The sequence below is a fragment of the Pseudorca crassidens genome, chromosome 2 (genome assembly GCF_039906515.1).
Source record: "Pseudorca crassidens isolate mPseCra1 chromosome 2, mPseCra1.hap1, whole genome shotgun sequence".
Lineage (NCBI taxonomy): Eukaryota > Metazoa > Chordata > Mammalia > Artiodactyla > Delphinidae > Pseudorca > Pseudorca crassidens.
The window spans coordinates 82,338,968-82,366,520 of NC_090297.1; the positions used below are offsets into that span (position 1 = coordinate 82,338,968).

General features: G+C 47.0%; 1 protein-coding gene across 2 annotated transcripts in view; it reads right to left on the reverse strand.

Annotated features, from left to right (window-relative positions):
• Positions 1-1,583: 1,583 nt before the first annotated feature.
• The window catches only part of ABCA4 (ATP binding cassette subfamily A member 4), a 143,739-nt gene continuing 117,769 nt past the window's right edge, over positions 1,584-27,553 (reverse strand). For both annotated transcript variants that reach the window (XM_067726958.1, XM_067726959.1), the window contains 16 exons: positions 27,067-27,099; positions 25,573-25,678; positions 25,370-25,444; positions 24,944-25,113; positions 23,070-23,247; positions 19,330-19,445; positions 18,157-18,304; positions 15,183-15,306; positions 14,686-14,815; positions 12,174-12,294; positions 11,686-11,748; positions 10,526-10,632; positions 8,380-8,521; positions 4,548-4,682; positions 3,506-3,788; positions 1,584-1,755 (listed from right to left, as the gene is read on the reverse strand). In XM_067726958.1, coding sequence (XP_067583059.1) covers positions 1,727-1,755; positions 3,506-3,788; positions 4,548-4,682; positions 8,380-8,521; positions 10,526-10,632; positions 11,686-11,748; positions 12,174-12,294; positions 14,686-14,815; positions 15,183-15,306; positions 18,157-18,304; positions 19,330-19,445; positions 23,070-23,247; positions 24,944-25,113; positions 25,370-25,444; positions 25,573-25,678; positions 27,067-27,099 — 1,960 coding nt within the window. In that variant the 3' untranslated portion in view covers positions 1,584-1,726. The remainder of the gene's footprint in view (positions 1,756-3,505; positions 3,789-4,547; positions 4,683-8,379; positions 8,522-10,525; positions 10,633-11,685; positions 11,749-12,173; positions 12,295-14,685; positions 14,816-15,182; positions 15,307-18,156; positions 18,305-19,329; positions 19,446-23,069; positions 23,248-24,943; positions 25,114-25,369; positions 25,445-25,572; positions 25,679-27,066; positions 27,100-27,553) is intronic.

The window sequence follows — 27,553 nt, forward strand, 5'->3', positions numbered from 1 at the left end:
CACCTGGAGGCAGGGGAAGAGCAAGAGTAGGTAGATGTTTCCAGAAAATGGCATCTTCCACCCAGCCACCCACTTTGCTTTCTGTTTTCCCCAGTTAACTACAGCCCTGCTGGAGCAGCTTGTGCCCTGCCCAGGGCACAGGGCTTTTTCTTGGAATTGTGAGCTAAGCCAAAGGAGTGCCCACAGGAGGATTAAAAGGTCAACAAGGCAAGACAGAGTCTCAGCTACCGGTGTCCTCCTGAAACTCTAAAGGAGTAACTAAAATATCCCAAGCCAGCAGAACAGGAGCGGATCTCCCCACTTTCCTCCTCTCTTCAGTGTGCCTGTCCCTGCCTCCACCTGCTTATGCTGATAAGAAGCTCCTCAAAGGGTAAACAGAGACTTGCCTATTTCCACTGCTTTACTGAATAGTCTTTAAGGGTGTTTATTTAAAAACCAAAAAAACCCCAATGAAACCCAGAAACAAATGTCCATATGGATGAATGGATAAACAAAACATGGCATATACATGCAACTGAATAGTATTCAACTTTAAAAAGAAAGGATATTCTAACACATGCTACCATGTGGATTTACCTTGAGGACATTATGTCAACTGAAATAAGCTAGGCACAAAAGGACAAATATCATATGATTCCACTCATATGAGGTACGTGGAGTAGTCAACAGAAAGTAGAACAGTGGTTACCAGTGGCTGGGGGAGTGGTTACGGGGAGTTATTGCTTGATGAATATAGAATTTCAGTCTGGGAAGATGAAAAATTTCTAAAGATGGATGGTGGTGATGGTTGCACAACAGTGTGAACCTATCAATACTTAATGCCACTGAAGTGTAATGCCACTTAAAAATGGTTAATTATGGGCTTCCCTGGTGGTGCAGTGGTTGAGCGTCCGCTTGCCGATGCAGGGGACACGGGTTCGTGCCCCAGTCTGGGAAGATCCCACATGCCGCGGAGCGGCTGGGCCCGTGAGCCGTGGCCGCTGGGCCTGTGCGTCCGGAGCCTGTGCTCCGCAACGGGAAAGGCCACAACAGTGAGAGGCCCGCATACCTCAAAAAAAAAAAAAAAAAGGTTAATTATGATATATATATATATATATTTATATGTATTTTTTACCACAATAAAAAGCGATCACGTTGAAAAACCTGACACATGGCACACATTTATCAGAACTCACTGAACTGTACACTTCAAGTGGGTGCTTTCTACTGTATTTAAATTAAGCATTAGTAAAGCTGATTTGAAAAGAAAAAAATGGCCACCACCACAAACCAGGAAGAAGAAATAATGTCCTAGAGTTGTTGGGAAGGATGCTGTGAAAAGGTCCGTGAAGTCTGCTGATGGCTGAAATGTTGTTAGAAGACAATTTCTGATATTCCAAGTTTTGCCCTAATGGACAGAGGGACTAGAGTGTTGGCACTTGGGCATGTCCTGCCTCGTTCTCGTGTGGATTCTAGCCCAGCCTTTGCCCGGCCCCGCTCTGCACGTGGCTCCCTCTCGGCCTTGCCTGGTCCAACGTGGTCTGTGTGACTGAGTACTCCTCGATGAGCAGGCTGTCCTTGTGGGAGACGAGCAGCCGGAAGATCCTGGCCAGGGAGGAGGAGGAGACCTGGAACTGCAGCATGTTGTAGTGCCTCTCCCTCTGCACGCTGCCTGGGAAGTTCCCCTGGAAGAACTGCTCCACAGGACCCAGGTCGGGAAGCAAGTCGTCCTTCGGGGATTTGATTTTCATTGTGACGATGTAGCCATCTCCAAACCTGAGGGAAGCACATGGCAGTGTGGTACAGGCCTGTTAGCAGTTGGGTCTAAGGAAATCCTGAAATGAGGACTAGACTCATCAAAAATATTGGGGATTAAAGGCATGTACTATAGACCTAGTGTACATGTTTAAAACTAGGATTAAAAGGGCCATGATGGTTCCTGGAGAAGTGGTTTGATACTAGTTTTTAGAGGTCTAAATGCCTTGTGTGGTGAAGTGGGTCTCCAGACCTGTGTCACAGCTTCCTGTGTCCACCTCTTGGAGACATGGGTGTTCCCTGCTCCTTGCCCTTTAACATACTTGCTGAAGTCAAGGGTGGTCTGAGCCCTGTGCTGAGATCACAGGCTGCCCAGTGCTTACTTGGTGGTGGAAAGACTGCCCGGCCCTTTAAGAGACTGGCCTGGTGAGAGCAAAGTTTGGGAAGGCAGCTCTTCCCTGGGAAAGCTTCCAGAACAAATGGAGCTGCCAGGGCCAGGGCCATCGATGCTTCCCTCCTCCCCTCACCAGGTCACCCACCTGTGGATAAAGAATGGTCCACCAGAGTGAATGCATGGCGAGCTGGCTTCCCTTCACACTTACAGCAGGGTATACTTACTTCAGGGCTCTCTCCATGATCCAGGATTGTTCCCCTTTACAGTAAAATGCCTTTACCTTTCAAGCCCGGAAAATCGACCATCCTCCACATGGGAACATTCCCTCTCACGTGCTCTCCCATGGGGATATTGAGGACTGAGAGGGAAAGGAGTAGGGAGCAATCGTGTCTCCAGCAGGTGGCCACTGTAAGTTGCTGACGTGGGTCTGGTGACCTCACATGCTGAAGTCCCCCTAGATATCTGTGTAGTGTGCAAGCTGTAGCTGCTCAAGGTATCATGGGTCAAGTGCCCAAATGCAGCTCATCTGCTAGACCTTCCTCTCAACCACTTATCTGTATGATGTGTATGAAGCGTGACGTGTATCGTGCAAGACACTCTCCTGGATACATGGAGATGAAGCGTCTTGGTGTAGATGAGGTGCATTAGGTTCTCTTCCTTTCACCAACGGGCATGGTGACTCTTCTGTCCTGGGCTCTCATTTATCTCTGATCAATGAGTGATAACTATAATCCACCCTTCACAGTTTATAAAGCGTATCAGAAGGCAAAGGAGCATGACATTCTTAAAAAAACCTTATTTTAAGTGACTGTCGGCTTTGGCGCACAAACTGTTATTAATAACACATTATTTACAGCAGTCTACAATTTACAGGGACGGGATAATCCTGCTGAAGATGACTGGCATTGCTGGTTTGTCATATGATACATGGTCATTTCTCAAATTCAAAAGCATATGACATGGCAGAAAGGAACACTGATTGCTCAGGCCGTTTGGTCTCTGAATCATTCCTACCAAGGTTGTGGACTCTTATTAAATGGGTCATGGATTCTGGATCTGCTGGGCTAAGTGGTGGGATAATTAGGCAGTGGTAGTGACCCTCCCTCATCCCAACTGGGCTCTGCATTTGCCCCGATCAGAATCCCCATCTGGAGACTCGGTGAGCCTTCAGCCATAGGCAGTTAGCTCAACAGAGAGGAGTTACATTCAGCACAACAGCTTTCTCCGTCTACTGCTGCAGAATGAGGCCCCGACACTGCTGCCCGTGGGATGAGGGGGCAGCAGGACTCCCCCACATGTTAGTAGAGAGCACAGGGCCTGGTTGACTGCCCCTTTCTCCCCAGAAGGTAATAAAGGCAATCCCCACCATATCCTTACTTGTACTTGAGGTGCTGAATGGTGCCCAGACACTGAAAGGTGCCCTTCGCCATGATGGCAAGCCGGGTACACAGCGCCTCGCACTCCTCCATGCTGGGGGCGGGGGAGAGCAGGTGAGGGCTGGGAGGACCGGACTCCATTGCCCGCCCGCTCCACCCCAGTCCCTGGGAATCTCTTGCCTGTGGGAAGTGAGGACCACGGCTCTCCCTTCTCTGATGATGCTCATGATGGTGTTCCACAGCATGCGGCGTGCCTGGGGGTCCATGCCTGTGGTGGGCTCATCCTGTGGGGAGGCAGAGAGGACAGGGGGCTGGTTCCGGCACCCTCCTTGGCTGACTCCCTCTGAGCAGCTCTGCTCTCTGGCAGACAAAACACAAATTCACTCCCCCGTGGGGCAAGACCCGGGGAAGCCAGCACAGGGCATGGAAGGCGGGAGGTGAATCAGGACCGTGAAGAAACATCATGCACACCTCTAGACCCGTCTCAGCCCGTGAATGGGTTAAGGTTGATTAAGGCAATGATAGAGTTATCTTAAAAAAAGGAAAAAATCCTCTGTGTATGTTTGCAAGGAGGCAGGAAGATAGCTCAGGTGATTTTCAAGGTCCCTCCAAGGCCTGTGATCGATGCCTTCATAAACCCCAGACTACATGGGTATGGGGGCCTCAGGCCTGGTCCAGCTTTGGTGAGATCCACATGGGCTGTTGCTCCAGGCCAGTGCGCCTGTCCAGTTAGGACCCCAGACAGGCCTTGTCAGGCAGTAAAAATTTTGACCAGTCCCTGACATTCTGCAGAGGGGGTGAACTTCCCTGCTAGAGCCTGCAGCCCCCAAGAGGCTTCCCAGGAACTCACAGTAAGAATGTGTTATGACTCTATCTCCCCCCAAGAGCTGTGAACCAAACACTGGGCTGATATACTCAAAACGAGCAGAACAGGCAAAAACCCAGACAAACACAGCCCGCTGCGTTTTCTAAATCTGCTGACCCGACAACAGGATGCAGCACTCAGCTCCTGCAAGCCCTTTGGTGGTCCCGGTGGTGCTCACCAGTAGCACCAGCAGTGGGCAGCCTATGAGTGCAATGGCTGTGGAGAGTTTCCGCTTATTGCCTGCACTGTAGGTGCCGGCCAGGCGGTCTGCGTAGAGAGACAGGCCCAGGCTCTTAATACTCCAGTCTGTCACCTAGGGAAGAGAAAGAAATCCCATTTGGGATAAACAAACAAGCAAACACCCCAAACCTCCACCAACTCAAAGTCTTGGGCTCCCAGATCACACACCTTCAGGATGACAGACCCAGCTAGGCTGAAAAAGGACCACCTGCTGGCTCAGGGGGTGGCTTGTGGCCTTCAAGGGCCAGATGTCTCCTTTCCACTGTGGGCCTTAGATCTCCATGTGGTTTGGTCTGCTCCACACCCGTTGGGTGTAGCCCCCTGAGAAATGGCCTTCAGCTTTAAAAGAGTCGGACAATGCTTCTCACCCAGTGTCCTGGACTATGGCTAGGAGTAGAAGAGGAAGAGTCCTAGGGTCTGTTTAAGAAGATGGTGGGTCCCAGACCTGTTGATACCACCCCTCATCACGGTCACACTTGAAGTCTTGTGTGTGCATCTATTATATACTTATTGAGCACCTTCTATGAACCAGGCATAGAAGGTGCTAAAGAATAATGGTGAACATGGCCATTGCTGCTGTACTCACAGATGGCAGGGGGTGGTGACAGACAACCAAAATACACAGAATAATGACAGATTGTAACAGCGCTTTGAGGGAACTCAACAGTAAACTACGACAGAGAATACTGTGTGTGTGCGTGTGTGCACATGCATGTGCACGGAAGGAGAGCTAGGGAGGTCTCTCGGAGACAGGCCCACCATGCCTCTGCCTTCTGCGCCTCTACCTGGAATGTTCTCCCCCAGATATCCACATGGTTCACTCAGGTCTTCACCCAGAAGTCACTTCCTCTGTGAAGCTGTCCCTGGGCCACCCTACCTAAAAGTGCATACCCCACAATTCTTCCCTGCTTTATTTTTCCCCTAAGGACTTTTTACTCTCAAATGTATTGTATATTTTACTTGTTTATCTTTTTAGTGTCTGTCCCTCCCACTAGAATATAAGCTCCATTTTTTACTTTTAATTTGGAATAGTCCCCAACTGACAGAATCGTGTAAGAATAAGAATAGTGCAAAGAACACTCATAGACTCTTAGTCTATTTTTCTCTCTCCTTCTCTTACACACACACACAATGTTTTCAGACTCATCTGAGGGTCAGTTATACTTGGCCCTTCATTCCTAAATACTTCAGTGTCTATTTCCTAAGTATAGGGACATCCTCTTACATAACCACAGTACAGTTATGATTGTCAGTAAATTTAATATTGTCATGATACTTTTTTTTTTTTTTTTTTTTTGTGGTACGCGGGCCTCTCACTGCGCAGGCTCAGTGGCCATGGCTCACGGGCCCAGCCGCTCCACGGCATGTGGGATCTTCCCGGACCAGGGCACGAACCCGCGTCCCCTGCCTTGGCAGGCGGACTCTCAACCACTGCGCCACCAGGGAAGCCCTGTCATGATACTTTTATCTAGATTATTACCCTTCACAGTCTGATTTTTCCAATTCACTCAGTAATGTCCTTTCCAGAACTATTTTCTCTCCAGAACAGGCTTCAGTGTAGTGTACATTATTCAGTCACTGTGTCTACTTAGCCTCCTGTGATCAGGAACATCTCCATAGGCTTTCTCTGCCATTCCTTGTCTTTTATGACTTTGATAATTTTTAAGAATACAACCCATATATACATATATATATATATTTAAATAGAATGTTTCTCTAGATCTTGTCAAATGTTTTCTCATGGTAAGGTTCAGGTTATGCATCCCAATCAGAATATTCTGTAGGTGAAGTTGTGTCCTTCTCAGGGTATCACATCTAGGGGTATGGGATGTCCATCTGAGCCTCAGTGGTGATGGTGGTTTTGAGTACCCAGTTAAAGTGTTGTCTAATTTCTGCACTGTAAGATTATCAGGCTTCCCCCTCACAACCAATAAGCAATCTGTGGGAGACACTTTTAAGCCATAAAAATATCTTGCTTTTCATAAAAAATTTCCCCTAGACTCAGCAACCACAAATCTTGTCACACCCAGTCTTTACTCTGATCCTTGCAGAATGAGTTTTGAGCTCTGCAACTTCCTGCACGCTAACTAGGTGGCTCTCAGCATCTGACTGTAGGCAAGAACCATCCCTTCTCTCCTGATTATTTACTTATCTACTTAACAATATGGAGTTATAAATCCCTACTTTTCCTCCAATGTTTTATAATTGTCATGGTATTTAATTATGTTGATGCTTAAATAGTCCCACATTTGGCCATTGGGAGCCCCTTCAAGATGGCTCCTGTGCACTTATGACATGCCTCTATCATTTTTTTTTTAAAGCACTCTTTACTTTCTGACTTAATAAGATGTTCCAGGCTCATTTTACCTATGGTGTCTCAGCCCTGGAATTTGTCAGTTGTCTGAAGAGTCATAATTCCTTTTAGTGGGGAATGGTATTAGAGATCAAAATCTGGACACTTAGATATACTCATTTTTACTGGGGTATTTTTGCTTCTTGGCCTTTTCAGAGGACAGATATATGCACACACAAACATACACACACATGCACATACCTATGTACACATATGTACAATATACATGAGCTCATACGGCATGCATGCACAAACATAAGCACACAACTATTTCATGAGTTCACAGTAATAGCTCCAATTCCAATCCATCCTTACAGAATTCTTTCTTACTTTCCCCCTTTTCATATTTGTATGTCTCTTCTTCCACACTGAGAACTCTGGCTCCAAACAACATAAACACATTTATTCATTTACTTAGTCCTACAAACCATGTAAAATTGTTTCAGAATTGCTTTGCCCATGCCACTAAAGAAACAAATCAACTAAAAAGAGCTCATAATTTGCTTGTAGCTCTTTCTTTCTGCTCTAACTGCCCAAGACTGAGGATATACTGTCAAATATTGTATCATCAGTTATTTGTATTAGTTCTTTTCCTCCCCTCCTGTATGATTATTACATTCATTTGAAATAAAATTGGATTAATTTATTTTAGCTTGCTTTCAGTGTTAGGATTTTCTTTTTGTTTTCATTTTTACCTCTTTTTCATTCTTACTGATTTAGTTTTATTTTTTTGAATATGTAGAACATTAACATGCTTCTAAAAGTTTAAACTATACCAAAAAAATACCCTGAGAGAAGTGTTATTCTCTCCCATTTCTCTCTTGCTGACCACTACATTTATTGTTTTCCAGTTTATCCTTCCTATATTTCTATTTGTAAAGGTAAGCAGACATATTTACGCTTTCTTATTTTTCCTACTTTCTTACACTAAAAATTAGCATTCTACATGTGCTCTTTTGCACTTTGCTTTTTTCACTTAACTATATCTCCTAGAAAGAACTCCATATCAGTTCAGAGATTTTCTTTGCTTTCTTCCTTTTTACAGCTGCATAAGACCTTATTGTATGTATTTATCACAAATTATTCAGCCAATTTCCTATGTCTGAACATTTAGCTAATTTCCCATATTTTATGAGTAAAATGCAGTGAATAACCTTGTGCATATGCATTTTGTACCGGATCAAAGGGTAAATGTGTATATCGTTTGGTTAGGTATTAGGGCAGGACTTTTTTTTTATCTATTTTGTTCACTGCTATACCCTTGTTTTCCAGAACAGTACTTGACACGTAGCAGACACTCAGTCGAGCATTTGTTGAATGAATAAATGGATAGCGTGCTCCAGCTTTCCCATCTCTAAATAAATGCATTCTCATAAAACAGGTTCTCGAGCAGCCATAACAAACCATGTTTATTTACCCTCTTGATGTTCTCTGCTGGTACACCTCGAAGCCGGGCATAAAGGTAAAGATGTTCTCGCCCTGTAAGCTGGTCATCGATTGCATCAAACTGAGGACAGTAGCCCATACTTTGATGGACGTCAGAAATATTGGTTAAAATGCTGCAAGAAGAAAAAGCAGTTAGCAGGTTTCCTTTGCAAAGTGGGTGACCAGAGACCTAGGGCTGGAGGAGTTTCTGCCAATAAGATAAGAAAGCTGCCTCTTCTCTTCTCCTATTTTGCTTTAGAAATGTGCATGACATTTAGCAATCAGAGCAGGGGCGGTTTGGTTAGAAACTGATAAACTCCAGGAGTTCTGAGCTTTGAATCCAGTCAGATTCTCCCGTTTCCCTGTCTAGGATAAACTGAATACCTGCTACCCAGAGACAGCTATGCTTTTGGATTGGTTCACCTCTTAAAAACAAAGGGAAGATCAAATTTAAGAAAATGACTAGTGGTTTTTGATCTCTTTCAAACATTTGGAAAGTCGCTAGAGAAGACGTGTGCTTTCCGATGGAAGTAAATTTCTCCATTTGTGTTTAGTGGCAGAGATACAGTCAGTGAAAGAGGAACCAATCAGATCACCACCTAGAGCAAGAGGCTGGCAGAAGAGAAGAAGAAATGAAACGAACTGAGCCTATCAACTCCCTTTGACCAATATATTCTCTCCCGCTAGAAAATATATTGCCTTGATGAAAAAATAAACTGTCCATAGACTGATCTAATTTCTTTCCCCCTTCTCTTATAGCTTAGGGTCTGTGAATAAAGGATGGATGCAACAGTATGCAACAGGATGGGACAGAGAGAGGCCATGTAGTTCCCCACTATGACAAAAACTACTTAGGTATGGCTGGGCCAATTAAAACCACCCAGAGAAGCAAGGAGTGTACTTCACCAAATTCATAGGAACTACTCCACTGAAGAACCTGAATCCTGTGTCTTAAACCTATACGTTCTTTCTAGCTTCTTCTGTCTTGGTTTTACCTTCTGGGCATCTGTGTCTCACTCGGACTATAACTCGATGTCTCATGTTAAAACCTATTGTGCCCCCACCTCCACTCCCTGCCCTTTCCCCTTTGTTACCATCATGAAGTCATTTGCTTGGCTAAGCTAGATCTGAAGATGAGATAGACCCAGCCATGGCTCCACCTCTGCCATTCCCTTTGCTCTAGACCCAACAGGGATGGCTGGGGAATCAAATTCATCCTATTTGAGCCAGTGAAGAATGCTTAGGACTCTCCCTACCCAGGGAGCATTGGGCCATATTGAGGATGGCTTTCCCTAGTCAAGCAGAAGTTGGTTAGATATCAGCAGTGCCTAACTCCACCCATCAACCAGGGCAGAGAGTTTCTCTGGGCACATCTAATGTGTGTGAGCTCTGCTGTTCAAAGGGTAGCCTGGAAAGAGGCAGACAAATGCAGGCTCATGTTCTCTGTACTGTCCTGTGGATGACCAGTCTGTTTCCATCCTCTTTATTTCAGAGAGCAGCAGGCACCCTCCCAGAATCCAAGGGCACATGCCAGTTTTCCCTTTATAGAGGAACCCTGGCCTGCAAAGTCAAGTGTTGACACAGAAATAGCCAATGCAGAATAAGGCCTCTGAGGGCCCCAAACCATCCCCCATCTAGAAACCCAACCCAGAGAAAGGATGTGTCATCACAGAGGTTCTTAACCTGGGGTCCAGGAGTTCCTGTAGGGTCATAAATGTGCTTCAGGGCTCAGTAAATTCCCCAAAATGCAAAGAACGTAGGAAGAGAGGTAATGGGAAACACTGGTGTATTTTTATAGGAAGAAGGTGCGTGTGTTCATCAGATGATCAAAGGGTGAGATGTTTATGAACCACAAAAGACTAAGAACCACTGATTTGGTACTTCTCAGAGCTTTCCTAGAATTCACGCTAACAGAGGAATCTCTTAACAATCACAATTCAATTAAATTTTCCAGAGAGTCTATGTCCTAGACTTTTTGGACCATGTCCTCTGGGAGGTCCACCCTTCTACATATATCTTTCAGACTCTCAGAGTCACCCTCAGATACAGGGTCAATGCTTACCCTTCCTATGGTGGGACAAGGACATGGCTTAGGACCTGGGAGAGACACCCTGAGACAGGATGAGCAGGACACTCACCTCTTGCCTGCGACGGTGGCATCACCTGACGTCACTGTGCTGTCCCCAGTGAGCATCTTGAATGTGGTTGTTTTGCCAGCTCCATTCACTCCCAGGAGGCCAAAGCACTGAGGGAGAACACACAGAACTGGCCTCGCCCTAGAGCCCAGGAAGGTCTGGAGTGTCAGGTCCTGGGGCAAGTGTGTGGGGTGGGGGGAGGCATTTTAGGCCTGTGCTGCCTTTGTGGAGGTCACTAGCCATGTACGGTATAAGGCAGCAGAATGTGTCACTTTGGCATAAGGATGCTTTTGAGCCAAAGGAAAATGAGAAGAAGCAAATATAAGAAAAGCTCTCTGCCCTCCCCCCTATTTGCTTCAAAGCAGGACATAAATTTACAAGGTGTTTCCCTTGCCTCTCTACCAAGATGGACAAAAATTAATCACTGGAGACAACTTTAGACTCTTACCAGCTTGGAGATGAAACCAGAGGAATCTATATAACAAACTTTACTAACTAGCCTTTAATCTACTATTAGTTACCCATATACTTGCCTTCCTACAATTTGCCACCCTAGAAACTATAAGTTCCTTTCCTTTGTCTTGCAACTTCCCTAAAAATGTATTGTTCCTTTGCTAAGATGCTATATAAGCCCAAGTTCTAACCACCCCTTTGGGGTAGTCCTCTCCCCTGTGTATGTACGGTACACATGGTAACAAACTTCTCTTTGTTTTTCTCCTGTTAACCGGTCTTTGGTCAGGCCAGCTGACAGAGCTCCAGCCCCAGAACCTAAGAGGGTAGCAGGAAGGAGAATTTTTCCTCCTTGACAGTGGTAACTGAGCACTTGAAATGATCTACGTGTGCTATAAGCTATAAGGTAAACACACACTAGATTTTGAAGACTTAGAACAATAATAAAAAAGAATGTAAAATATCTCATAATGTTTTATACGAATTACATGTTGAAGTGATACTATTTCAGATATATTGTATAAAATTAATGATTAAGATTAATTTCACCTGCTTTTACTTTTTTCCTGTGGCTACTAGAAAATCAGAATGACCTGACCTATGGTGGCACACGTTTTACGTCTGCTGGCCAGCTCTGCTTGAGAGGAGACCAGAGACATGCATAGGAGCTGATTTTCTGAGGCTCTTTCACATGTGGCCTGCAGAGTACCCACCTCTCCGGGGCGGACTCCCACACACAGCCTGTCCACCGCTGGGCTGGAGCTGCCTGAATAAATCTGTAAGGTCCAGAGAAAGTGAACTGAGGACTGAGAGAGGGTTAAGTAGGGAGGGTAAGAGGGCAAAGGATGGTTTAGGCGAAGGTTACATTTTGACACGAATGTGCAGAGAGGTGCTGTGAGCACTGAGTCTCGAAGCTGACCCCCTGTGTGGAAATGGAACGGAGAAAGATTAGCGGGGCTCAGTTGCAGTGGCTGTCACTGAGGCCCTGTGTCCGTGCCCAAGATGAATACTAGGGCAAGTGCATTGAGTGTTCTTGGAAGACAAGTTATAACACAGAGGTTTTATAACCTCACATAAAATTAGGGAAAGGAATTGCCTGGATAAGCGTATTGCTTATTCTACAGAAGGCAAACTACAACGTGCCGCCACCTCTGGTCCAACCGGCACCTCCAAACTAACGCGCCGGCAACTATTCCCTTACCTTGGTTAGTTCATTTAGCCTCAAGATATCAGTTTTATTTCCTCCACTAATAATTCTTTGTCTTTCTTCAGCCACATCATCATCTTCATCTATGATAGGCTCCTTAGCAGGCTCGGCAGTCCTAGATGAAGAAAAGAGGACAGTGAGCTGGTCTACAGCATCCTTGACACTGTTCTTTTCCTCTGACATTCTTCCCACTCCCTGGCTTCTGCCTCAGCCTGGCCTTCCATCCCCGCAGGCTTGAACTCTCAAAAGGACTCCCCACAGGAGAGGCGTTAGGCATTAGGCAGAGAGGGCAAGTGCTCGAGTCCAGAGTCTGCCCTGGGCGCCAGCCCTGGCCTTCCCATGTGTGACTCTGGGCATGTCACAGAACCTCTCCAAACCTCACCTCCCTCAACCATAAGACAGGGAGGGGCTGGTAAGAGCATGTGCCTCATGGGACTGTGGTGGAGACGCACTTGGCACAGTGTCTGGCACAGAGTCAAGACTCCTAACCTGAGAGCTGTTTTCATGAAAAAACCCTTCATCTATGGCAAGCACTCAGCAAATGATAGTTACTAGTGCCCAAGCCTCCCACTTCTTTTAGTCCATCCGGTTATCTCGTGCCCCCAACCATAGTTCTCCATCAGGTGTACGTTAAAGCCCTAACTCCTCAGCTGAAATCCCAGAGCCCTGCAGTCAGGCTCCACCTACCCTTCCCACCCGCTCTCCCATTTATCTCTTGGACTAACTCCTCCGCCAACCGTTCGATCTACCCATGGTCCCCAGCGCATGCTAGCCTTTCCCAGCTCGAGCCCCCGCAGGCACCGCCAGGGGCTCAGTGTTCTCGTTCTCCTGCCCTGTGGAGCAGAATCCTCCTCGTCCTTAAAAGCACAGCGTCTTCTCTGAAACCCTCCCTGAACACCCTGACCTCCACGCTTTCCTTCCTTCCTCCCTGGCCATATCCAGTTCATTACTAAGTATACTGTCTAACAGACTTCCTACTATTTACCCAATCAACTTCTTTTATTCCATCTCCTAATGACCCCATTCCTTTTCAGGTTACCACTGTCTCACGCCTGGGTGCCAAAGCGGTCTCCTGTCTGGTCTCTCCCCTTCTAACCCCGGCAGATCATGTCATTCCCCTGAGCAAAACACCCCGACAGCTTTCTGCTGCCCTCAGCCTCATCAAGGTGGGGGGCATTTCACCCCCTGGCTCTGCTCTCCTCTCCAGGCCCATCTCTCATCCCCCTCCCCCTCTCCTTTCACGGACATCCTGAACTCCCCACAGGCAGGCGTGTCCTCTACCAAGAGCACCTCTTCTTCCTCCCTCTCCTTCCTCTCTTTTCCTGGTTGCTTCTCAGTATGGCCATGGCTGTCTTCTTGAAGCCAGAGACTGTGGAATACTTCTCTGGTCTTCTTTCCGGCCTAATGCGGCAGGACACGCTCAATGGTGCTGACACCAGAGTCTGAAGCTAAGGAGTCTGTTTCAGTAAATAACTCCTCCCCCTCTCCTGCCCCAGGCCCCCTAAGATGTGGCCAAAGCTGCAGGGGTCCTGTAAGGGCTGAGGCTTCCGTGGACAGCGACTCCTCACACTGTCTTTCCCACACTAGAACCACGTACCGGCCATGTTGTTTTATTCTAAGTGTGTTGACACCCATTATCTCATTCAGTCTCTTTCCAACAATTCAATTCCCTGTGGATCAAAACCTCAAGACAAGTCCTCCGAATCTTTATTTACACGTGAGCACATTCAGCATGGGAGGATGACAGAACAAGAGACAAACACTGTCGGGGAAAGCTTCTTCTGAGTGCCCCACGATTTGCAATCTGGGCCTCTGGGCTGAGCCCAGTAAACGTCAGCCTGGGTGGCAGAGGGGGCTGCCTTCTGGAAGGTTGAGCACCCACTTCGGAATGATGCAGGGCCTCAGGCAAGAGCATGGGAAGAACGGCACAGCTGGGGTGGGTCAGGGCTGGCAGGAACCCCCTTCTTCCCCAGCCAGGGGGGCACAATCACTGCCCCACCCGCTCCACACTGCACCTGGCTGCCTTCACCCCGAATGTCACCCCCATATTACTCCCTTCCTTCCCTGCCCTGTCCCCATTCTCAAATCTCTAACTAGCATAGGGGCCCGCTTTGTCTATTTTCTCATGAATGCATATATCTATTTCCTAGTACTTTGGATACCAATGAATCATTATCATTTGCAATGCTATGATCCAATTTAATATGACTATCTGTTTCTTAAATGAATGGGATTAAATATTAGCGATTGAAATTAATAGCATTGTATTTTAAACACTTTAAAGTTTAAACTTTTAAACTTTAAATATGCACAAATCCTAATGTGCCTATTTTAATGTACCTCTCTTTGTATTATTCAGAACAAACCAGGCTTCGAGAGCATAAAAAACTTTATGGAGTGGGGCTCATGAGGAAAGAGATGACCACTTGGATCTGAAATCAAGTTTCCTGACTGACAGGCACAAGGAGCTGGCCTTGGCACCCTCAGGGCAGCGGCGCGAGCGTACCATAGGCTGAAGAAGAATTGGTACTGGATGAGGAGGGTCAGGAGGAAGTACACCAACCCTTCTACTGCCATGGCAACCAGGTTCTTCCCAATCAGGTCCCACTGGAACAGATTTGAAGAGTGCTCCTCACCTGGGGATGGAGGCCACCAGAAATCGACAGGAATTAAGTCCACTTAACTGTCCCAGCTGTCCCCAAAGACCTAGTTACAACACTAGGCTCAGCTAGACTAGGCCTTATGCAAGGGATTAAGTCAGAGCCAAACCCAGGTCTCATACCGGCTCCTCAAGTGAGAGTAGGGAAGAGTAGGAACTGCCCTTGACCCCTCCTAGTCTCCTTAGCCATGGAAACGGAGGCACTCCGATTCCTTCTAGTGTCCAGGAAATCCCAGACCAACCAGGTGACCCCGGCCCCAGCCCAGGCTGCAGGTCTGTCATAGGAACTCCCACTGCAGCCCTCCCGGCCTTGGAGGATCCAGGGCCATGTGATTGCTACCCACCAAACCGGGCATAGACGTCTGTCACAGCCTGGCTCAGTGCCAGGTCAATGAGGCCCCGGCCCAGGCAGAAGTGGGGGAAGATAACGAGCAGCTTCCTCAGCACGGCACTGAGCCTGAGCAGTGTCTGAAATACAGAAAAGCAGGGCAGTCAGTGATGGAGGCCAAGCTTGGCTGCCCCTCCTGAGCGGGGTGGGGCCTGGATGCCCTCACGGACCAGGACCAGTGGAAGGCCTGCAGCCAGAGGGGATGCAGCAGCCAGACTGGCTACCGGAGGGATCTGTCAAGCAGATAGGAAGTTTTGGAATACTCACAGGAGGTGCCTCTAGCCGGCAGCCTGCTTGAGGAGCTTTCACTGCAGACTCGCTTTGACAGTACACAGGAACGCTCCAGGGCTTTTGTTACCAGGAGATGCAGCTGCTGGGAGTGTGGCCCAAGGCTCTCTCCTTTGGTACAGCTGTGAGCCACACTGGGGGCTGAGGCTCTGTCACTGGCAATATCTTAGCCTACCTTGTACCAAACGGGAGAGGGGCCCTGAGCATCTTCTAGCTCTGCTTCTCAGCCCCCACAGGACAGCTACAGCTGTCTGCACCTGTCACCAGCAGGAAAGACGGCTGGAGACTTCCCCTGGCGTCCGGGTTGAGTTGTGGGGACTTGTTTTCGGGTGGTAGAAGGTGTTTGCTGCCTTAGCCTCAAGTGTCGGTGTCAGGCAGAGGGGACGCCGGGGGGGGCGAGGCTGACCCACTCTTCTGGCCCAACCCTGCTGCACAACCTCCTTCCTCTCCAGCCTCCGAACTTTTGCTCACGTTACCCCATCTCCTTCTATCCACCCCTCCCCACGGGCCCACCCCACTACTCCTGGAAGGAACTATGCTCTCTTGCCTCTAGGCCTTTGCACTTGCAGCGTCTATTGACCATTGCTATTAGCTGGAAAGAATGCTCTTTCCCCTCCTGCTCTCTGGCAGACTCCTGCCCTTCTTTAGAAAGCTAGCTCAAAAATCCCTTCTCTCATAAGCCTTTCCAGATTCCCACGGTAAAATATCCAATCCTCTCTCACAGGACTTACCACATTGCCATGATTAATTATTTGTTTACCTGCCTATTTTCTGCACTAGTCACTGGTCCCCAGAGAACAGGAACTGGGTCCAAATCATTTTGGTGTCCTTCCTAAACACCTTACACATGATTAGTTCACAGAAGGTACCTCACTGTTTATTAAATGGGATAATAAAATCCTACTTATTCCAGGCCAGGCTCAAACTTAATTCCTCTACCAAGATCCTCTTGGCCCCCACAGTCCAGCTGTTTTGGCCCACTCTGGTCTGTAGTGTTTCATCTGTCTTGCTCCTTTGATGTTCTGCCATACAGTGCCTTATGGAATGTCACGTACCGTGGTTTATATCAGTTCCTAACTTGGTGTGCAGGTCATTTACTGACTGGAAGGGGAGTTCCTGGGGCCATGCTTGTTTATATCAGCACATTCATCACATGGTGCTTACCTAGTGGATGCCTCTGGGACCTGGGGAGCCTCCTGTGGCATCCTGGGAAATTCTGCAGCATCTATTCCACAGTTTAGGTGAAAGAAACCAGCTTTTTTTTTTTTTTTATGCAGGGGAGTGGGTGTGCTCGGTAATTGTTGGCTAAATGAGTGCAGCCCGCAGGAGGGAGGATGTTTTGAGTTGCTTTAAGCTATTTAATTATTCTGAAGTAACAGGCTCGCCTAAGACTTAGTGAGCTGTGAGCCTGTGACAAAAACAGCTCTGAAGAGCAGCATTTTCAGTCTTCCAGGATGCTCTGACCATTGGCAGAGTCTGTATTCTCATCCACCTCCCTTCTGGGGTCTGACTGTGACATGGTACGTTTTTTTATCAGTCATGGGACAGATGGGGTTTTGCTTCTTGTTTAGTGGCCACAGAAAGCCTTACAAGGTCAGGGAAAGAGTCGCTCTCAGGAGGCCATTGGACTGGGTGGTTAGTGCAGGTTTGCTTTGGGTCTTCCCAGCAGCGCCCAGAGGCAGGAGTGGGGACAGGGGCCACAGGACGTCTGTGCAGATGCTCTGGCTGGTACCAACCCTCTCAACTTCAAAGACCTTCTGAGAGAGGGAAAGGCTAGAGAGGTGCTGGGGACACAGGCACACAGGAGAGCCCACCGATTCCTGGGTATGTTACCAGGACAGTCATGGCCAGGGCTCAGACACAGGGGACTGGGAGAGGGAGTGTGGAGCAAAGACAACCCTGTAGTCACAACCACGGTTTTTAGGATTCATTCTTGTCAGTTCTTTCTGGGCAAGGAGAAGTCTGGGGGTGTGAACGGGACAACTGAACTTCATAGCTCATAAAAATGAGTCACTCAGCACTCCAAATTCCTAACCCTAACCTCAGGATTAATTTTCATGTACAATAGTATATGTTACTCTGTTACAATATATGTAAGAAATTGGGAGAAAGGTTATATATGTGTTTGCTTATATGTCTCTAGAACACATAAGAAACTCATATGAAAGGTTGTCTCTGGAGAAGAGAACTAGGTGAGTGGGAAACAGGAGTAGGAAGGAGACTCTTCATTGCACGCCTTTCTGTTCTCTTTAAATTTTGAAATCACATGAATGCATTACCTCTCTCTCTCTCTCTGTGTGTGTGTGTGTGTGTGTATAAAACCTAACACCCAAAGTCCCCAAGGAAACCTTCTTGAAGAAGTAAGAAGATCTAAAAGCTTAGGATTATGAAAGGTCATTTATAACTTGCAGAAAGGGTTCAGAAAACCATGACACTCAGAGCACACAAATGAACAAGGAGCTTAAAGAAAAAAAGAAAGGAAGGAAAGAAGGGACGGAGGGAAGGATAAAGGAAAGGAAGAAGCAACATTCATTTATACACTAAGATTGTACAGACACAGTGCTTGCCTCTGGCTCTGCTTGACCATCACACTCTCCAGTATCCTAATAATCAAACAAAGAAGCTGAGAAAGTTATGCTTACCTGGTTATTCTCAAATAATTCCAAGATGAAGGTGATGGCACTGCTGTTGATGCCGATGAACAGATTAGCACAAGATAAGGCCACATAGGCTGTGCTGGGGACATCAAATAGGAAGGATGCTGGGTACATCATGGGAATGACTGCCCATCTGTGTGAAATGACACAACACAGTGGACGGAGTTCCAATTTCCGTTCCATCTACTGTACCCCTAGATATAATGCATTCCCCTCTCACATGGGGTGGTATGTTTGAACTGGTGAGAGTCCTGGGGAAACCGAAGAGATACTTCTTCCCTTGGTCTTTGCTCTTCATCTTTGAATGGAGATAACAATGCCTTTCCTGACCACCTCATGGAGTTTTTGTGAGAAGCAAAAGCTGTGAATGTACTTTGTAAATTATAAAGCCTTACATAACTTAGGAGTGTTCTTCCCACTCTAGTCTGGCTCAGCAAAGCTGGGCTGAGATCCCAACAGGCTCATAGTTCATTGTAGCTGACGTGTCACAGTCACACTGGTTCCTGAATTCTCTATTTCCAAGAGAGATGAACGGAGACCATTGCTCTGGCAAGACTCTACTGGCCCCTGATAGGTAGGGCCAGGTATTATGATCTCCATTTTACAGATGAGGAAACTGAGGCCCAAGTGGGGTGAATTACTTGCCCATAGTTACATACATAGTAAGTGGTGGGCCTGGATATAAAGTTGCATGCTCTAGAATTCTACTGGACTTAATCCCTGTGTTATCCTCTGGCCCTGACCCAGAGCAGCTTTTCAGGTGCAGTCTCCCATGTGCAAATAACCCTTGGCTGGTACAGGAGTCACTGAGATGGACGGACTGGTCACAGATGAATGAGGGTCAGAGCTGAGTGAGGAAGTGGGGAGTGATGGATTCCCAGACTTTGGTCAGGTCACAGTTTGAGTGGAAGAAGATTAAGATTCAAGCCCTGTGGGGTGTCTCCATTGTACCCGAATGGATGAGTGGACTGAGCTGCAGGAATCTCTCTGTGCGTGGAGTCGGAGACAGAAGCCAGACAGATTCCTGGTCAGCAGCCGCAGACCCTGCTGGGAGCTGGAAGCTGCCTTGGCACTGCAAACCCTGGTTTTCTGTCAGAACTGCAGCCTCCTCCCCTGGCGTCCCTTTGGCAACATTAGGTAATGGCCCACACAACTCACCCGTACAGCATGAGCAGTGCGACCAGGGCTGGAAGATTGTCTGAAGAAGTGTAGGCTTTCTTCTGAAACCCGATGAAGATGCCCACCACCAGTGCAGCGCTCACAGTGTAATTCATCTTGAAGAGAGAAGAAGGGAGGGAGGCACTTAACCTCTCTGCACCTCTGCTTCCTGTTCTGCAAAATGAGGGCTGGGCCAGTCTCCTCCAGCACTTATGTTTTGGGATTCTGATTCTATTCGTCTAAACATTTCTTGGCTAGCGAACGTATGTTAAGTTGTCCTTAGTCCTCCTACCCCATGCCACCCCCACCTCCCTACACAGGAGGGGGGGTACAGTCTGTATCTTTTGAAAGAATGAATTATAAAATTCCACCTGATCTCTCCTTCTCTCCTTCCAATCAATCTCAAAGTCCTGTTGATTCTACTTTCTAAGCATGTCTCCAGAATTCAGAAAAGCTTAAAGTATAATCCTTGGCCTCACATCACTTCCTCCCTTCCCTTCGTACAGAATTAAGTCCTAAAGCCAGCAGGCTTGACAGGGAAATGTGGGCAGCCATGGTGGGGGGAGGGGAGAAGTCAGAGTGGTCCCAAGCAGAATGAGAGCCTAAGAAGGGTGAGAAGGGCATCCACGGAGGTGGACTGGTGTGCCGTGTTGGAGCCCCAGTGGGGTCAGGAGGGTGTCTTTACAGGGGGCTGATCTGTTGCGGGATATCAGAGCCAGAGCAGCACGAGGAGGACCTGCGCATGGCGGAGGGAGAGGAGCGTGTCCACACAGGGGAGAGGGCGAGGGCAGAGATGGGGCTTATTACACACAGGTGTACTGCTCAGGTAGGCACATGAGTCAGGGGCAACAGAAACCAGGTTCTCACTTGTGCAGAAGGGAGTTAAAAATATGGAAAGACAGAAAACCAGAGGGAGCCTGTGGTGCTGGATTGGAACTAGTGGTTTTAGTGAGTGTTTTGTTCAGTGTATAGATAGACAGAGAAGTATGGATGTAAATGTGTGTACGTCTGTGTATATACCTGCATATCTCACCTAGCTCTCTCCACCGAGAAGGCCTGGGACCAGTGAATGTATCTAACACCGAGATCTTGGTTTTTGAGGGACATTTTCCCCTGGAAGGAACCAGAGCTCCTTGGGGGAGACAGTTGATTCCAGGGTAGGGCTGTGGGGAGGAACATCTTGCTGGGCAGAGACCTTGGAGGTACTCAACGAACGTGGGGACACAAGTCAAGAGGGCACAGGAGCCAGCTTGAAGGGGCTCCAACTGGCCAGACTGGGGGTAATCTGAGCACCAAAATCAGTTAAGAATGGTATCAGATTGTAGTCTGTTGATTAACACAGGAACCACAACTCCATACAAGCATAAATAAATACATGAATAAATGGAAAGCTTGATAACAAACAAACAGAATATTTACATAACTTCAAAGTACATCTCTCTAAACTCTTATTAATTATAAGGAAAAAAGTAACTTTACAGTGAAGAAGCTCAGCAGACACCATCTTCATCAAGTAACCGAAGTGACCATCATCAGTAATAGGACAAATTGAAATCAGAAGCTACCTGACAGGATGCAGTGAGCAGGACAGAGCATCCCTTCATGAAACTGCAGCCATGACCCGAATCCAACCATGAGGAAGCATCAGGCAAACCAAAATTAATGGACTTTCTGCAAAACAACTGGCCTATGATCTTCAAAAGCATCAAGACATGAGTGTCAAGGAAAGACTGAGAACAGTCCCAGGCTGAAGGAGACTAAGGAGTCAGGACAACTGAATGCAATGCATGATTCTGAGCTAGCTCTTTTTCTATAAAAGGCATTATTAGGGAAATTGACGAAACTTGGGTGGGGTCTGAGGATTAGATGGAAGTGATACATCAGTGCTAGTTTTCTGATGTTGACAGTTGCGTTGTGATTGTATAGGGTGAGTCCTCGTTTGTAAGAGGTACACATTGGAGGTGGCTGGGGTGTGTATGTGTATGTGTGTATGAAGGGACATCTTGTTTGGAAGTTACTCTCAAATGGGTGAGGAAAATAGTTTTGAACGGTGTTTACAACGTTTCTGTAAGTTTGTGGTTGTTTCCTAATTTAAAAGAAAAGAAAAACAGATGATATATAAAAAATAAGAACTTACAACATCGTCTGAATGATATAAACAATGAGTATTTGTTCATTTATTCAACAATGACCCCCAGGCCAAGGTTATCTTTTCGCCACTGGCTAAGGAGGGTGCTTAGCTCCAATACCATAGCTCCTTGAGTTCAGATTCCAGGCCAGCCTTAAAATTCTAGAGCATCAGGAAGCCTGCTGGCATCACAGTCACTGTCTCCAAACCCTTCATTAGGCTGCTAAGTGTCTACTTTGCTAGTATCATCTCCCATTCAGACACCCATTCTGTCCTTCTGTCCACCAATTTCTCCTTAGGCTCAGAGATCTGTCTGTAGTCAGGCACACACATGGGTCAGCCCCAAGTGTTAATTCTATTCCTTGTCTTAAAAAAAAAAAAGTTGAATGCAAAAACCCAGCACTTTAGTAGCTTTTCGGTGCAGGTGAGCCTAGCTCCTCTCATGTTTTAAGCACAGGGCCAACTTGGGTGGCTGCAAGGGATGTTCTCATCCAAAGTGAGGTTTATGGGCTCTGACCTCCTCCCCATGTGTTCATAAGTGTTTCCTCACGTAGACAGAAGAGAGGAGGGAAGATTAGTTGGTACTGATGATTTCTGGCTTTATATTGTTAAGTGACGGCTGCTTAGTAAGTTGAGTAAGATATCTGCCATCATTATTAAAAGTCATAGTGGAAAAGGTTGTTTGTGTTGGTCTCCATCGTGATATACACTATCATCACCATGAAGTGGAGACTCGCGTTAGTCTTAGAATGCTGAGATAAAACAAAACATCTTGTTCCCCAAGACGCCTGGAATAGGCTGGAGTTAGCATCATAACAACTCCCACATTATAACCAGGCCTTCACTGTCAAGTCATTTTGACCCTGTGGCCTGTCGCAAGGTAACCCATCCTGACCCCTCTCTTCCCCCATCAATCCTGATCGTGAGAGAGGTGGTAGTCTGCTGTTGATTTGATAAATAATTTTTTCTTCATGTTCCCCCAAGTGGTAGCTAATCTAATATAGTGAAGTTCTGGTTGGGTAGGCAAAATAAGGCCACTGGGTAGGGTTCCCAGATTTAGCAAATAAAACTATAGGATGCCCAATTAAATTTGAATTTCAGACAAACAACCAATAAATTTTTTAGTGTAAGAATGCCATATTTGGGGGGGGATTAGGATATACTTATACCAAAAATTGTTCATTGTTTTATCTGAAATTTAAATTGAACTGGGTGCCCCTTATTTATCTGGCAACTCTACCACAGAGCAGTTTCCAGTTTACCCCTTTGAGGGTGGGGTGGGACCTAACGAGAGGATGCAGTGTGAAGGGCCTCTTGATATCATCTCTTCAGCTCCCGGTTGTTCTCAGGAAGGCCAGCCTCAGTGCTGCAGGGCAGGGATTATCTGGTGCATCAGAAGGCCCCTTGTGCAGGGCCTACAGAGTTCCCACTCAGCGGTTGCTAAGCTGTGCCCAGCATCTTTCCCCAGCTTGGGCCCTGGCCACATCACCTTCCAGCATCCCTGGCCGTCCGAGAGCCCCACCCTGCCACGTCTCTTCAGTCAGAGCACACACAAACGCCCACCCACCTTGGGCCCACGGGGGTGAGGGAGGTGCTAGGTCCTGATACTTACGATGTCCCAGAGGAAGTTGGTCAGCCAGTAGATGGTGGGGCTCACTCCACTGACAAACTGGAGGTGCTTAGCTTTGTTCACCCTCTCCTGGATCAAGTAAAGGACAAAGCTGGCAGGGACGAAGGACATGGCAAAAATCACACAGATGGCCACCACAGCATCCACAGAAGTGGTCAGCCTGCAGAAGGACGGGAGACAGAGGGAGAGAGGGGAGGAGGAGCGGAAGCAGGAGAAGAACAAAGTCAGGCTCTCGGAAGCCCTCACCAATGCCAGGGAACCACCTCCAGAATCCCCTTCCCCAGCCTGAAGCTTGTCATCTCACTCAGCTGTGTAAATCCAACTGGGTCAAAGGCAAATGGATATCTGTGCATTTCCTGTTCTACGTTTATGTTGAATATTAAGGTCAATATCAAATATTGTCCCCTGTTAATATAAAAGTCTAGTACATTTTCTTTTTATTACATTTTCTAATTATTTGTTGATTGTGTATAGAAACGGATTTTTACATTAATCTCATGCACTGCAATGCTGTTATTAGTTCTAATAATTTGTCTATAGATGCTCTTGAATTTTTACGTAGATAGTTATAGGGTCTGTGAAAAGAAATACATTTTTAAAACAAAAATTTATCTTTATTTAAATTATCTTGTTAAATCATGCTTTCAAGAAACATCGTAACATAGGGAAATGTTACGTTATAACATAAATTTAAGTAAAAAGGGAACAGGCTGATTATACAGGATGTTGGATCTTATTCACTCTTTCCCAGATCAGATAGAAAGCATTTGGCTAAGGGGGAAAGTGTGGGCTGAAATCCAACCCGACCTTCACATACAAGCCAGGCACTCTGGTGTAAGCCAGCGCCCGCCTTGAGAAAGGAGCACCTTTTCCTAATTCCCACAGAGGCACCATATGTGCTAGTCGCTGCTCTGTTAAAATTACAAATAGCTTGATCCACACACACACTAAGATTATAACAAATTACTGGAAGGAAACACCCAAAAATGTCTAGAGGAAACACCCTAAACTGTGTTGGGTTATAAACACTAAGTTCTTAAAACTCCATTCTATAAACTTTATTTAATGAACACATACTATGTTATATACTATTTTTATAATCACAAGAGACTCCTCTCTCATATTTCATATTCAAGAGGCTTGGCAGGAGGTATGGAAACTTGGGCTAAGTGAGAATGGACATAGACTACTTTTCCTCAGTCGAGGGCCTCAGAGGGTGTCCTGAGGAAGGTCCCAAGGGCCCAGGACCCACCCAAGTTCAGCCATGGCCCTGGGCACGTTCAGGGCACTTGGAGTATATTGGGTCCCCTAACTGCCTTCCAGAAGGAGTTTGCCTAACAAAGGCATTCTCACCAAATGTAGGCCTCGAATAAGGCAAACATGCTACAAATTGCAAAAGAGTGAGGTTTTTACTGCTAGAAGCTGAGCCTAGGCTTTAGGAAGGTAAGGATCTGTCGACATGTCCGAAGCCTGACTGTCTGGGGGAAATTACTGGAATCTAAGATAATTACTACTGGGGCGATGAAAGATTTACTGAACCTCCCAGTTCCTGGCAATCATTTTGCATACTGGAAAGGAGAGTATTTGTGTAAGCTCCAGGAGCAATGTGTTATCAAGAGCCAAAAGGGAACGGAACCAAACATATGCTTACTTTCCAAATAAATATGAGGAGGAAGAATGGCCACGCAGTTTGGCACACGAAGTCTTATGTTCGTGTGTGTGTGTGTGTGTGTGTGTGTGTGATTAAACAAACTTGCCATCCAGCCCAGCAGCTTCTGCTAGTGAAAATCCTCTCGGGGTGTTTAGAGTGGAGAAGGTGACTAGAAAGCTGTGCGGCCGGGGCCTCAGTAGCTTACACTGTAATTTCGGAGAGCTGCTCCTTGGTCAGGTTCAGAGGCTGGCTTACAACGGTGATGCCATACTCCTCGGGGTTCCTGTCCTCGAGCAGGCTGGCCCGTAAGATGGCGTTGTGGGCCACGTTGAGGAAGCTGACCAGGGCATGCCAGCCTTTGTTGTTAAACCACACCTAGAGGGCGGAGATGTGGCTTTGTTAGGCTCTGCTACTGCATAGGAGACTCTGCACTAACAGCAGCTGTTTAAAGAAAAAATGAGCTGCAGGAAAAAAGAATGTGAGAGGGAGGAAGGTTTTGGCCGCTGGGAGACATTCCATGCCAGATTTAAACAGGAGGAGGGATGGAATTTAATTAAGTTGGGAAAATAAAAATACAACAACCAGCTCACATGAGTTTTTAGCTCTAGGGCAGACTGTGCAGGGCCAATACCTTAATGTTGTCTTCAGTTTCTAGATGTTTAAGGAAAGCAGACATCTCTTTAGAGGCTTCTCTGGTGAGAGGGCCCTGGAAAACCATAATAAACAACCAAGAGGTTTTTCTTTTCCCCCCTTCCCTTAGCGTTCATGATCATTTCTATTTCATGATAACTGGCAAGTTGAAAGTCCTACGAGATCTCCAGTCTGTTTACATACCCCGCTCACATTCATTAACTGGCCAAGGTCACTTAAAAATCCAACAAGGGCTTCTCCAGTGACGGGGGGAGCCGGGAGCTTTCCTCCAATGGAAATTCCTCCGTACCTGACAAGGGAGCAAGAAGTCCTCAGACCTGTGCCATGAACCATGTGTGTGTGCCTCGTGGTTGCCGGAGCTCTCAGTTTCAGTAGGAAAGTGTGTATTTTTGCAGGAATTGTCTGGCCCATCGGGAAACATAGCTCCCCTTTACAAACCAGCTTTAACATCTTCCTCACTGCCTCCAGGACTGACCCCTTCGGAGCCTGGTGTCTGCGCACCTCTCCAACCTCACCCCTCCTCAAGCCTTCCCTCCAGTGGCCCATTCCGGCCATGCAATCATTTCCAGAGCTCACAGTGGTCCAGGCTGCCTCTGTGTCTCTCTGCCTTCGCAGGGCTCCCAGTTTCCCCGGGTGCCTTTCCAGCTCATCTGTCCTATGTGATCTTCTCTTTGAGGTCTTCCCTGACTTTCTCCCACCCCTACCAGTGGTCCTTTTTCTGTGCTGCTTCTGTACTTTGCAGGTACCTCCGGTGTGCTGGACTCATCAAAACTTGTCCAGTCCTGCCATGCCTCTCTTGGTGCCTCTCACCCACCCCTGCCTTGACTCCTGCTCTAGTCCTTAACTGGATCCTAGCCTTGGGTCCCTCCCACTCTAAACTATCTTCCACACTGCTCTGGAAGTCTTCAGTAACGGTGCTCAAACACTGGCCTGGGCGTGTCACTCTCTGGCTTAAAACCCTTCAATGGCAGCATAAAAGCCAAACTCCTCAACAAACAAGATTAATTTGTTGGATAGGCAAGGCAGAGGAGAAGAACTTTATTTCTCAGGGACTCAACTCGTCCCCCCGCCTTTCTGCTTCAGCTGAGGTCCCTCACTTCCCTCTTGGGAACACTTCTAAAAGCTGAATTTCACTTTTATGGTCTAGAATTTGCCCAGGAAGTCAAGTCCACATCAGCTCTGCATTCATTCTAGAGGCCCTGTTCCTGAGGGAGCCCGTGAGGCGGGCTCCCTCCTAGATGATCCCTAGAGGATTTGCAACCTTGGGAACCGTGTGAACCTTCAGGATACCTCAGGAACGGGGTGAGTCTGGGGCTGGGCCAGACGCCCTGAGGCTTAAAAGGAAAGGGCCGAGGAGTGCCAGGGCTTAGGTTACATGTGCTCTTGTTCTAAACTGTTATTTGCTCGGAGGTTTTAGAACCTCCCTGGAGTGAGAGTGCTCCGGAATTCCTCTTCAGGAACATCACCTCTCATTTATGCCCTCCAAGGAGATCTACTGCTGAGCATCTTCTGGGCCCAGGGTGTGTGTAGCCATGTATCCTCCAAGACATGTCTTATGAATTCCTGAGCACATACAGAACAGCTCATCCACATGACTTTGAGGTGTGGCTTTTTTATGTGCAATGAATTAAATAGATCACTCTGAGACTTTTATTTCTTATAAAAATAATTTCTTACCTCTGTTCATTGACCCAGTATTTGCTCTTCAAACTGAAAGCCAAAACAAATCATACAATGAATACAACAAGTATGCAGTAGTGTTAACTTTCTTCCCCAAACACTCACTGGGGTCTCCCAGTCTTCAGGGGCATTTTTTTGCATTTCCTGATGTCCAAGCAATGTGGAAACCTCCCGGGCCAGGGGCCGAGCCTGAATAAATATGTGGAGAAAGGACTGATCTTTTCCAATCCTGCCTCTCCAAGTCACATCCTGCCTGCAGGGCTTTCTGGGTGGCCTTGTTGTAAGGTCACTTGTCAGATGATCTGGACCCAGAAAATACGGCAACGACCATGCCAGCATGGAGTGAAGGCTGCAGCCCTCCCCTCTTCCACCCTGTAAGAACGAGACTTTCATAATCACCTGCACGCTTGGAGGAAGTTCTGAATTACTCCTAGCCCAAAGTTAAGAGACTGACTTCCAGTCAATCAGGGGCAAAATTACAAGA